We start from the raw sequence: 12,343 nt of genomic DNA on the forward strand, positions 1-12,343 counted from the left end.
GGCCGCGCCGCGCCGCTTCCACCTGCCAGCGGGCTTTAAAGTTGCAGCTGGCCGAGACGCGTGATGACTCGGGTCCCGGTGCGAGCGGGCCGGCAGGGCGGGCGGGCAGGGCAGGCGGCCGGCAGGCAGCCGCCGGCGGGGCGTCCCCCGCACCCCTTGGCTTACGCGGGGGGTTTCTCCGTCGCCTCAGCCCTCCTGCTTTTGTCTCTGCGCCCGGTGGCACAGCGGGGCCGCGGCAGAGCAGGGCGGCGGGGGGAGGGTCGGGCTGGCCCAGGAAATCCACATGTGTGCGGCGGGTCACCTGCGAGGCTCGGCCGCCGTCCCCGGCGCCACCGCGGATTACCGCGCCTCCGCGCCCTCGCGGCGGCCGGGCGGCCGCAGGTAGTGCTGGCGCCGCTGCCGCGGGCCCCTCCGGGTCAAGCCATGGAGCCCGGCGTCCCACCAGACCTCCGCGACGTCGAGCAAAAGCTGGGGCGCAAAGTGCCCGAGAGCCTGGCGCGGCCGCTGCGCGGGGAGGAGCTGCCGGGACGCGCCGCCGCCGCAGCCCCCGGCAGCCGCCGCGCCGCCGCCCTGGCCCGGCTGGAGACGAAACTTCACCTCCTGCGGCAGGAGATGGTGAGTGGCCGAGGGCCCCTTGGCGGCGGGGTTTGGTGCGGTGCGGTGCGCCGCGTCGGGTCGTCTGAGGCGCTGGCAGCGGGGGCGTCAGTGCAGAAAATAACGCGCGGCCCCCCCCCGTTGTAAATGCCTTTTCTGCATCGCACCTGTTTCCTGCTGATGAGTAATGCCTAACGAGGTGCTGGATCTTTTGGGCTGAAAATTTGGCCTGCTATTCAGTGACTCAATTTCTGGACGTTGGTCTTCAGAGACTTCCTTAACTCCAAACAGGCTGCAGAAGATGCACGGTGATTCTTGAGCAAACAACTACTTGTAATTTGGCTGAGAGGGTTTTTTTTTTTTGCCGGTGGTCTGTGATGGGACAGTGCTGTATTTAGTTCGGAACTGATGACATGCCTGCTGTCTTAATGCAGGTGCTTGTCCTACTTGGTGTGACACCATCTCAGTATTAACTTTTTTTTTTTTTTTTTGATGGTGCTGTAAAACTGGCATCATTTTTTTAAGGCAAACAAACTTTTTGCAAGCAAGTGAGCAAGCAACTAGTGAACACCCAGCAGACAAGATTCTGATGATGCAGAGTATTTCACATGTGCAGGCGTAGTTGGCTTCCACTTTTTATTAGAGTGTCATTGTTATGTGAGGTCCCAGAAGACTTTCTTTGGTAGCAGTTCTTTCCATAGCTCTTGCCACTAAAATTATTTGAAAGCAGTATGGAATTTGATCTTGTTGGGATGAGGATTTTGTTGGCAATCTGTTGAGATGACTGTATGCAACTGTCTTGGAGCCTAGCCATTTACAGCAAACAAAGCAATCTCATCCTATTTGAACAAGTAAATGCCATACCATCAGTCCCTGTGCAGCCTTACATAGAGATAGATAAGCAAAAGGTGGGTGGGTTTGTAAGAGTGCTTAAAAAATAAGCATGTTGGGGGGGAGAGAAATCAAGAATGGATATTCTGAGGGGATAGCCAAGATGATGATGTTAATCTTGAGATGTAACTTACAAATCACGCTTGCTGTTCTGTGGCTTCATATGGTTTAAGAGATCCTCACAAATCGAACTAAAAATCACAATGATCGCTGTGAATTTCAGTTTTAACACTGATCCACATTGTCAGCATATCTCATGTTTATTTTTCAGTGTTAAGCTTGCACAAGCGTTGTAGAGTGACCTGCAGGTAAAACTGTTAGGGATGGCAGACTGCAAAGGAAATAAATAAGGTAGCCAGAGTACGTGGCGTGGCTGTCTAGACATGTCATGACAGGCCTATTAAGGGGGGCAAAAAATGAGTGACTTGCCCTCATCACCTTTTCGTTTCTAATTGCTCTCTTCACCTACTTGACACTTGCAAGTTTCATGTTACAATCTTCTATCTGCCTCTTCTTCCTCCTGCCACTTAGTTTCTTTTTTTCCTCCCTGCCCTCAATGTGAAGGTTTTAGTTCCAACATCCTTGACCTCTCCTATTCTTTGTCACTTAAATAACTGACTTTCACAGCTGAACTCATTGCTCATGCCAAGTAAGGGGAATTCTGTTACACACTTTTCCCCTGTTTGATTTCTAGTCTCTTGTCCAGGCCTTTAAACCACCAATATAATGACTGTTAGTAAAAGGTGAAGTATGGCTACACTATGTCTTTCATGCTTTCAGCTGTCTTCAGTAGTCCAGAGCATGGAAGTCTTCCTGGGGTTTTCCTCTACTCTCTTTAGCAACGTAAGGATTTTCCTCTATCCTTAAACTTTCTGAAGGTTATTAATCTGTTGCTTTCCCCTCTGCAGCTTGCTTTGTGACATTTTACAGGTCTGATCAATTTAAGAACAATATTGGGTAAAAATCGTAGTTTCCTTCTATGTTTCACTTTTTTTTTAACTGCACATCATTCCTAAAACAGAACCAAAACTTCTATCTAGCTTATTATTTTACACCACTTTTTAACATATTCTTCTTTGGCTTTGCTGCAAGGCCTAAGAGGCCTTGAACATGTAGCAAAGTAGTTTATAGCTGCTGCAGTAGTAAACATGCAAAAAATGGAAAGATTAGAAGTTTAGAAAATCAAGTGTCATCCATCAAGCTTTCTTTTTCTAGTTGTGCTATGATGCCAGCTTCTGCAGCCCACTCACTGAACTTCAGGTAGTCACATCTGTGCTTTTTTTTTGTCTGAAGCAAGCAAGCAAACTTTTTGTAAGCATTTACAAAACTAGGTTATTCATGCTTTCCTCTTAGTCACATATAAAAACTTGATATGGACTACTGCGCTGACATCTTGATCTCTGATACTGAGCAGTGCTGTTTCATTATCTTCTTGTGTTCTTGTTCTTGTTAATGAAGATATTTTGGACAGATGTGGCTATTTGCTGTTGTGTTTTGTTGTGGTGTTTTTTTTAACTGCTTTATACAAATTGTGCAGTTGTGCACCTCAACTTCTGTCCTTTCCCACAGCTATTGTTAGTCACAATGACTGTGTCTGTGCTGACAAATTTCAACTAAATCTGATAAACAAAAATACTGCCTTAGTATATTTTGCATTATCATTGTGCTTAAATCACGCTGATCCCAAAGCTCTTGACTGTGTGTGCTGGTTGTGGTTGGGGTAGGGTTAATTTTCTTAGCAGGTTGTATGGGGCTGTATTTTTGATTTGGCCTGAAAACAGCATTGAAAATACAGGGATTTTTTCATTATTGCTGAGCAGGGCTTACACAGCACCCAGGCCTTTTTAGTTTCTCACCCCACTCTGCCAGCAAGGATGCTGAGGGGCACAAGGAGCTGAGAGGGGACACAGCTGGGACAGCTGACCCCAGCTGACCAAAGGAATATTCCATATCATATAATGTCATACTCAGTATATAAAGCTGTAGGAAGAAGAAGGAATGGAGGGGATGTTCAGAGGGACGGTGTTTTGTCTTCCCAAAATGGAGCCCGGCTTTCCTGGGGATGGCTGAGCACCTGCCTGCCCATGGGAAGTGGTGAATGAATTCCTCGTTTTGCTTTGCTTGCATGCACAGCTTTTGCTTTCCCTATTAAATTATCTTTATCTTAACCCATGAGTTTTCTTACTTTTACCCTTCTGATTCTCTTCCCCCATCCCATCAGGGTGGAGTGAGCAAATGAGGGAGAGGTGCTTAGCTGCTCGCTGGAGTTAAACTATGGCACAGTACTCTGCTAAGGAGGTATTTTACTGTTTGCTATGTTCTCTCATTATTTTCTGGCTCATAGCTACTATAAAATACCACTGTGTTCCCTGACATCCTGTTGATTGGCCCCTGACAGTAAAGAACAAGGAAAGCTTACCTTAACCTGTTTGTAATGCTCGGGAGTAGACACCAAGCCTTATCTCAGGCTGCATTTAATCCTTCCAGTGCCCAGAGTAAATTCAGATGTACAGGAGTGGAAGTAGGTGGAAAGTTTTATTCATCTAAAACTAGAGGGCCATCTCCTTTCCTGCCAATGCACACTTTGTCCTTCCAAATAAAATGATCTTCTGTTCTTCCATCTGTCTGATATGTGAGAAACTAGTGCTTGTCTTTCTTCAGAAAAAAGTAGTGGTAGCTGTTGGACTGGATACTTCTTCAGAAGAGAGATATGGTGGAAGCTTTGGGAGCTCCCTCTCGTCAAGTTGTCATGACCTTGGGCTGGAAAAGCGTGAATGAAATGGTGGAAGTGATCACCTCTCCTGTGTCATCTGCTGCAGGGGAATGTTAAGAGATAAGCATATAAATGTGTCAATACTTGATTTGAAATGCTGTTTTTTATTGTAAGTTGAAGCACCTTACAGATCAGGGAGGGGTGTGTGTAGCAACAATACATCTGCTAACTAAAGGCCTTGAGGCTTGCACCTTGCTTCAGATCCTTTTGCTGCTCCCAGTGTATGCTGCTTTTGCCCTCAAGCTTTATTTTTGCTGGTAGTCACTGGATCACACAAAGCACCATGGAGTACCTTTCTTGAAATATGGACCTGTCAGGCCTCCTTCCCCTCCTTTACCTTCAGTTTGCCCCACCAAGGCTGTGGTGGAGACTCTGTTGGATTCTGAAAACCTTCAAGGCATAAGACCATCAAATAACAGGAGAAGCAAGGTGTAACTGCCTGTGTGGGTCAAAACACTGTGTTCTGGTCAGCCTAGGACATGAGGAGTGCCTCCTGCTAGCCAATGTGCCCTTGATTCAGTATTAAATTTGTCACAATTTTAATATTAAACTTTTTCCTCCTGTGTGTTTTTTTTTTTTTTTTTTTACATTGAATCTTCCACTGGCGCATTAATAACCCTTTATAGCTGCAGTCCTGTTTGTGTTGTGTCATGCTCCTAAGGTCACCATTCAATACACATGACTTCAACAGCTATGCACTGCAGTAAATTATCAGTGAGGTTCATTCTGCAGCCCAAAATGATACTGCTTAAAAATCCTCATTTCTCCTTCAAAAGTTCTGGGGATACTCAAAGAGTAACCAAAGAAAGTATGTTTTTTCTTCTTTTCATTCAAGTTTCCCAAATCAACTCTTTGTTTCCTTGAAAGCCAGAGTATAGTCTGCATTACATGCAGCAAAAAAATAGCATGCTTTGCATAAAAATATTTTGGGCAGAAAAGGTAAACTGTGTCTTGGAGGTGAGAGGTAGATTGCATTGCTGGGACTTTTAGCTGAGATTCCTTCCAGTAAGCACTGCTGAGGATCAGATACTGTTAATGAGTCTGAAGGCTGAACTGGGTATTCTGAGTGCAGCAGTTCTTAGGGTGAAGGGATAAAGAAATGGAAACAACACTATTCCCAAGAAGCTGAGTGTGTCAGACTTAAGCTTAAGTTATTTGGGATAGAGGCATGTTCCTATGCTTTCTCATTAGTTGAGTTTTCTCCCCCTTTGTTCTTCTACTTCTGTGTTAGTGTATTTGTAAAAGGCTGATTAATATGGAGCCCTGACAAAAGTAAAGACCAAAGAACTAAAATTATTTTTTATTGATTGAAATTAGACAAATATGATCATTACAACGCCAGTCCTTTTCTCATTCTTACGTATTTTTTTTAATACAGTCTTAGCATGGAAATGAAGGTGCAGGTTGGAGGGCAGAGCTGCTTTGACTCTATTCTACCAGCTTTTAAGAGCTTGAACAACTTAAATTTGCTTAGATTTGTTAGATCCACAGTGTGGGGGGTCTGCCTTGATTAGATTCTTTAAAGAGCCTTTTTAAAAAGTCAACAGCTGTGACTTGAAACATCTCTTTAACACATGCTGTAGGTACAGGCTGCTACTTCCACTGTTTTGTGTGATAACACCAACTGACTTAATTGAAGCCAAGATCTGGTTCAGTATGTCTAGTCATCAGTTGCAAAGCTTTGTATCAGGTGCTGGTTTTCTATTAGATTAATGGGAATTTTTGCTTAAAAACTTGATTGAAGATAAGATCATAAATATAGAATTACTAGCGGCTAAGCCTCAAGCCTGTGTAGGAGAGTTTGATTAACCTTGGTTAGTGATTCAGTGAATCCCTGAAGTGAGGCTTTTCTTGGAAGTAGAAAGAAGGCATACAGAAATGGAAATATATCCATTTCTCCAAGTCCTCTTGAAGTGCACTGAAAAAGCTGGTAATCTTGGGTCTTGCTAATGAGCTCTCTCCTTTGTAGCCTCAGAATTGCTTGATTGGCAGAGGAGTTTGTAAGTTTTATGTATGATTGGGCAGTGATATTGGGATAATTGTGTTAAAAGTGATTTGTAGATAGATCCTTAGGGAAAATGATCCAGTCTAGCAAGAAAAAGTTGTAACCTAACTATAGTACTGGAACTTTACCAAGTTTTCCACTTTTTCAGAGTATCTTTGGGAGAAGGTGAGCAAGTTTATTTAAATTAATGCAATTTTAAACATATCTTTTGACTGGCAGATCTCACATGGTGCCTGGCAAAAGGATTTGAATTGTGGAACCATCTCCATGTTGCTCTTAGACCTTCCAGCTGTTCTGATTCAGCTACAGCAGCTGTTGAAGTGCTTATATCCCCAGGAAGTACTGATGAGTATGTGCTTACGTTTCTAGCTACTTCACCAAGAGTCTGTGGAACATTGCTGATACCTTATCTAAGAGCATCAGTGCGAGATACCAGGTGCTTCTGTCTCCTGTATGAGTTATCACAACAATCAGAGATACTTCACTCAAGGCTTCCAGTTAGACTGCCACGTGTGATACTGGAGGAATTTTACCAGTGTGCTTAACTATAAATGTTGCAACTGTGTACCGATGACATGGCCAAGCTGAACAACACTGTATTATGTAGTTCAGCTACTACTAGAACGCTGCATTGTATAGTTTAGCTACTAAGTAGATAAGAATGGGTCTGAAACCAAGACATGAGCCAAAAGTGCTGAAACAGAGCCAGAAGAAGAGAAGGTCATGAAAAGAACAAGAGGAAGATGGGAAAGAGGATGAAGAAAGGATGAAGATGTCCCAAATTACCACCAGAGGACCCCCAACCCATTGGGCCACACACATGTAGTAAGAGTGTAGATACAATAAGTAGTTAATGGAACTGTAATGAATATGCTAATAGTTTCTCAGAAATGTTATTAATATGTATAGATCAGCCATAGAAAGATAAATAGGGAGCAGAGTTGGTATGCATGTTGGACAGAACTTATCCCCCCATGCATCTGGCACTGAAAATAAAGAATGCCTGCTTTATAAAACTCCAAACCAAATATTAGAATTTTGTCTTCAACTTTTCAGTATCATGTACAGGTAGACTTTTGCCAGCTCTCATTTCAAAGAATATGTCTTACTGTTTCATGATATTTCTTTCCTGGTTACTTTGTTTCAAGGCTAGAGGAAGTATTTTGTCTCGAAGTTGCCTTTTAAAGTCTGTTTGTTGATAATGTGTAATGAAAAGACATGAAAACTAAACCCTTTCTGCACAGAGCTCTGCAGTTTAAGTGACTTAGAATAGCTTTTAGCAAATAGATGACCAATTTTCTGATTAAATCAGAACAGCATGATTTTAATAGTCTGGACTGGAAAAGGTCATCTGGTTCAATTTTTCATGCAAAAGAGAGTCTGGGTGAGATTATGGAGCACCCTGTCCAATCACATCTTGATGACCTCCAGCAATGGGGACTCCACCAAATCCCTGGGAAGGTTGTCGTAGTGGTTGGTTGTCCTCACTGTATGCATCGCTGTTATATCAAGATGAAACCTCTCTAGGTGTAACTTCTGCCTTGTCTTTTCCACATGGCTCCTTCTGAAGGGAGAGCCTCCATCCTCCTTGTAGCTGCCCTTAAAGTACTGTGATGAGGTCCACGCACAAGACTTCCCTTCTCCAGGGAAAGAGGACCTAACTCCTTCAGTCTTTCCTCATAAGGCAGGTTCTCCAGCCCTTTGACCATCATAATTTTGTGTGGGTACTTTTTTTTTCTGTGGATACTTACGGCTAACAATAATTGGAAAGTACCTTTTGTGTGTAAGCAAGAAAAACTTGAAATGCACAATACCAACTAAATATACTTAACAGAGGTGATGGCCCATAAGTGCATTTCTAGTCCTTGATACTTTTTCCCCTAGCAGTAAACAGTTAAAAGACTTATGTTTTAATTCATTTTTTAAAGGTTACAAGATCATTTGTCTGTTCTCTGCCTTCAAGCTCAAAACCTAGGAAACCTTCCACAGTAGACATGTTGATTTCCTACTTGTCCATGGCCTGGAAGAGGGGCTGGATGCGGGTATCTGGAGCAAATGAGGGCGAACTTACAGAAGTAAAAAGATAGAGGATCTGAACTGATGGAAAGCAATTGGAATCTCATAAAATTGAGTACAATTTCTGTCTTGGATTTTCGCCTACATTTATAACCATAGAATTTGGGCATCTTGCATGTAAGCAGTTCCAAAAGATGGGTCACAGATTATTGTTTGTATAGGTGGAAGAGCTCTGAACAGAAAAATTATGGTCAATCTCATAGTAAAAGGGGAAACTTGTTATAAAGGCAGACTTGCAGCCTTGGTTTTCCAGCCCTCGCTGTCGTAAGTGAGGCTGCTAGTTACAAGCATTTACGTGTGGTGGATTTATTTTTGCCTTCACACCAGTTTTTCTCGGTGTTGAATTTTGGCTTCAACCATGCAGTTCTCCTTGCTGGTGTGGAATGAGAGCTAGTATCCAGTAGGACAATGGACCCTAAGATGGCATGGGTGTGTCAGTGTCTGTATTTCGGAAGTAGCAGTGCTGAGGCCACCTCCAATAAAGAAGGTATGTCCCCTACACAGTCTGTAATCTTCTCTGTCAGTATTTTTAAATTGTTAGTGAAACACAGGGAACAGGCAATACTTGAAACCTTAGCATGGCTTTTGTGAATGCAGACCTTCTGTGTTGGAGGGATAAAGGAAAGTGATGACTTTAGAAGTTGTGATGACTCAGAAGTAGCTTGACCAAATACTGCTCTAGAATAGTTTCAACAAAAATGGCTTTTTGCAGGCTTCTCAGAAAGCTGTTACGTTGTTTACAATGCTGTACAAGCTGTTAGTTGCAAATGTTAAAATCAACTAAAGGAGGAAACAGGAGAAACTTGAATTTGAACTGAAATGTGAGGGTGTCCATCAGCATAGCAACTCTGAAAAGCAAGGTTATCCAGTTTTGGCCTGTTAGTTTACTAAATGCTTGGGGCTTGGGGGGAACCACCAGCAAAAAAAAACCCACAACCCACCAAACTCTGTAAGGTTTTCGTTTACCTTTTTTCCTTGTTAGTGTGGAGGTATTTGGTCGCTCTAGCTGTTCTCCCTTGCATCCTTGTACATACTGCAGTTGTTTTCAAGCAGAGTTTTGAAATAACATCCTTGTCATTGGATAACTTCAATTAGTTGCAAAAGGGAATTGTAATACAAAAAATTTTAAACCTCTGAATCTTGATCTCTTTAGCTTTTTTTTTTTGTGGCAGACAGAATACATTCTCGAGGACTGGAGAAGAATTGGAGAGAGAGAACTGGGTAGGAGTGACTGCTGCAGAGTTTGAGGAAGAAGTTGAAATACTTGTTCTGAAATATATGGCTGCAATAAAAGCCAGGGAGGAGATTAATAATTAAAATAATGATGTTTCTTTAATGTAGAAGATAAAACATTCCTGCACATTTGGGGTATTTCCTTTTTCAGCTAAATGGCTACAAACCAGATCTAGCTGGGAAACCTGTGCCTGCACTGGCTATAGTAAAGCTGGTTATGCAGGAAGTACACCTTGCCCCAGGATTAAGTTGCTTTCTGAGCTTGATTTTACCCTGTACCATGATGCTGAGCCATGTGAGTGTACAAATGGCCTTGGTACCCCTAGAGCCAAGTATGCTCTTATTTTGAGTCTTTAGCAAACTGTAGCTGTATTAGGAGTAAAACCTAGAATGACAGAGAGAATATTCTTGTATGCATCCATTGAAACCGTTGTGTTGTAATCAGCATGGTATTGCTATTTGTTTGCCTGTAGCTGATAGGTGTCTGATTAGGATACTGATTTCAGTAGTTGTTGAATTCACAACTATGTAGTGGCTTATGTCAAATTAAAACATCACTAAGACTGGTGTGTGCAATGGGTCTAGACTGTTCTGTAAAGTAACCAGTATTGGAGGATGTGGTTTAAAGACAGATTTTTAACTAGACTTACTGAAATAATCTTCTTTGTTTTTCACAGCTTTTAACATGCTTTCTTTTTGTCATCAGCCATTTAGAGCTTAGGTGTCAATGGATGTCTTTCCATGTCTTTGTCTCTAGTGAGAGCTGGGTTGTGTCCAAAGCAACTGGTGGGCTTGGTAGGTACATCCTGGGGCGTTCTCCTCAATGAGTTCTCAAAAGCTATTCATTCAATGTCCCCGAGCAGTTTGCAAGCTTCAAGAGATGCCAGACTATGTCAGGGGAGTGTTCATGATAACCAACTGGAAAGAACCCTAGTCTGGAGGGTAACCAAACTTAAGTGACCAAAATGCATCCAGAGAGCCTGTAAGCCACTTTGGGCAGTTTTGAAAAGTATAAACAACACAGCTCAAGGTTTTTTTCAAATCTAGAAGCATATTTGGATGGTCATTTATTTCAAAAATAACCTGTGCTGTGTTCCAGCAGTGAGTTCTTCTGCCTACCTGCGGATGACTGTGTGGAATAAAATGTGTTTGAGGATTCCCCTCTCAAAGTTGCTCCAAAGTTTTGCCTCCTGCCATAAGAGAAAATAAGGAGAGGACAGTAAAAGCTAGCTACTCTGTTATGACAGAATATGCAACCTTTCCCAGAGCTTCCCTAAACACAAAGAGCAGCAATACTGGCACAGTTATGCTGCCCTGCTGTCAGCAACCTAATCCTTCTCTTCCCTCCCTACCAACGTGACATTTCTTAATTTTTGTGTTTTATCAAGGGAATGGTATGGCACATTTGTTACTTTAACAGGAAACACACACTAGCTAAGCTACTAGGAGAAGTTATCTGAATGTTTCATTTGCTGTGCTCTAAAATAAACTTCTCTTAATACTGTATGACCCTGCTGGGTACAGTACCAGGTGAAGCAAAAGCATTTAGTGTCTGGAAAGCAGTGCTAAATTCCTGTTTAACTACTGGGAGTTTCAGATTTTTATAAACAGTTTAATGGCTTAATTTGTAATTGTGTTCACTGTTGTTAGATACCAGCTGCATTCATGACTAAAATGCTTCCAGAAGGAGAGTAATTTTATTGCATTGCTACTTTGGCCATGAAACCTACCTCTCTCCATACAGAAAGAAGCACACATTCAGGAATTATAATGTAAGAAATGTGTTGAGTGTTTCCAAGCTCCCACATTTTTACCTCAGGGTAGAAACAAAGGTAGAATAGCTCTGTTGCTTTGCATTTATCTAAGCGAGGCTTTTTTGTCTTACTACAGTTTCCACTGGCTTAAAGAAATCTTTTATTTGAAAGGGTTGCACTGCTTTTTGTAACTCTTATATGTGCTTATGAAACATAGCAAACATTGGACACAACCCTCTTACACATTTTTCAGTAAACAGTATTTTTAAAAAAAAACTTATGGAGCTTCAGATTCTGACCTTGACCTTTCCAATAATCCTAAATTACTAGGAAACAGTCCTGATAGCAAGGAGGAAACAGTGAAGCATTTCTGTGCCAGCAGAAGTGGGATGTGCATTGGTTTGCCATCTCTTTAGAAAACCAGTGAAGTTTGGAAGGGTGGCTGGAGAAGGCCTGTTCCAGCTATATCATAAGCCTGAATTGGTCTGTATCAGCAACCAGACCTATACAGCTTTCCTTTTTGGGCAAAACCAAATGATGTGTGTTTTGAACAAAGTACATGATAAAACAGTGGCAGTGTCATGTTTTAATGCAGTTGAATACTGAAGAATCCTTTCCATGGGCAGAAGGTTTTCTAACAGAATTTGGATGCATCCGTGCTAAAACATGACAGCATTGAGAAGTCATTCAAGGAGTCATGGTAAACTCTGACTTTAGACTATTGTTCTAGTCATCTTAAAACTATAGAGAGAAGCAATCATGAAGTCCAAGTGATAATTTTAGAAGACTTCTCCTGATCTGTGATTACAAACACATTTTGCCTTCACATGGCCACTTCAGCCACTGTAACCATTAATGGACTATCCATACATCATGGGACAATTGTGCCATACCCTGAAATATTTTAGTCTCAAGTGGTGGCCTGTGACAGATTTCTAGCATTACAGGGTTTGTGGAAAACTAAATCCTGAAACAATAGAAGGGAAAACCTCTTTGCAAGAGAAGAACAATACTACT

The 12,343-nt window shown here is 42.2% G+C and overlaps 2 protein-coding genes across 2 annotated transcripts in view; both read left to right on the forward strand.

Moving 5' to 3' along the window:
- The window catches only part of TYRP1 (tyrosinase related protein 1), a 63,780-nt gene that overhangs the window by 39,940 nt on the left and 11,497 nt on the right, over nucleotides 1-12,343 (forward strand). The window lies entirely within an intron of this gene.
- The window catches only part of LURAP1L (leucine rich adaptor protein 1 like), a 29,757-nt gene continuing 17,415 nt past the window's right edge, over nucleotides 2-12,343 (forward strand). The window contains exon 1 of the mRNA XM_080371881.1: nucleotides 2-615. Coding sequence (XP_080228007.1) covers nucleotides 64-615 — 552 coding nt within the window. The 5' untranslated portion in view covers nucleotides 2-63. The remainder of the gene's footprint in view (nucleotides 616-12,343) is intronic.

This window comes from Falco punctatus (assembly GCF_963210335.1).
Source record: "Falco punctatus genome assembly, chromosome: Z".
NCBI classification, from domain to species: domain Eukaryota; kingdom Metazoa; phylum Chordata; class Aves; order Falconiformes; family Falconidae; genus Falco; species Falco punctatus.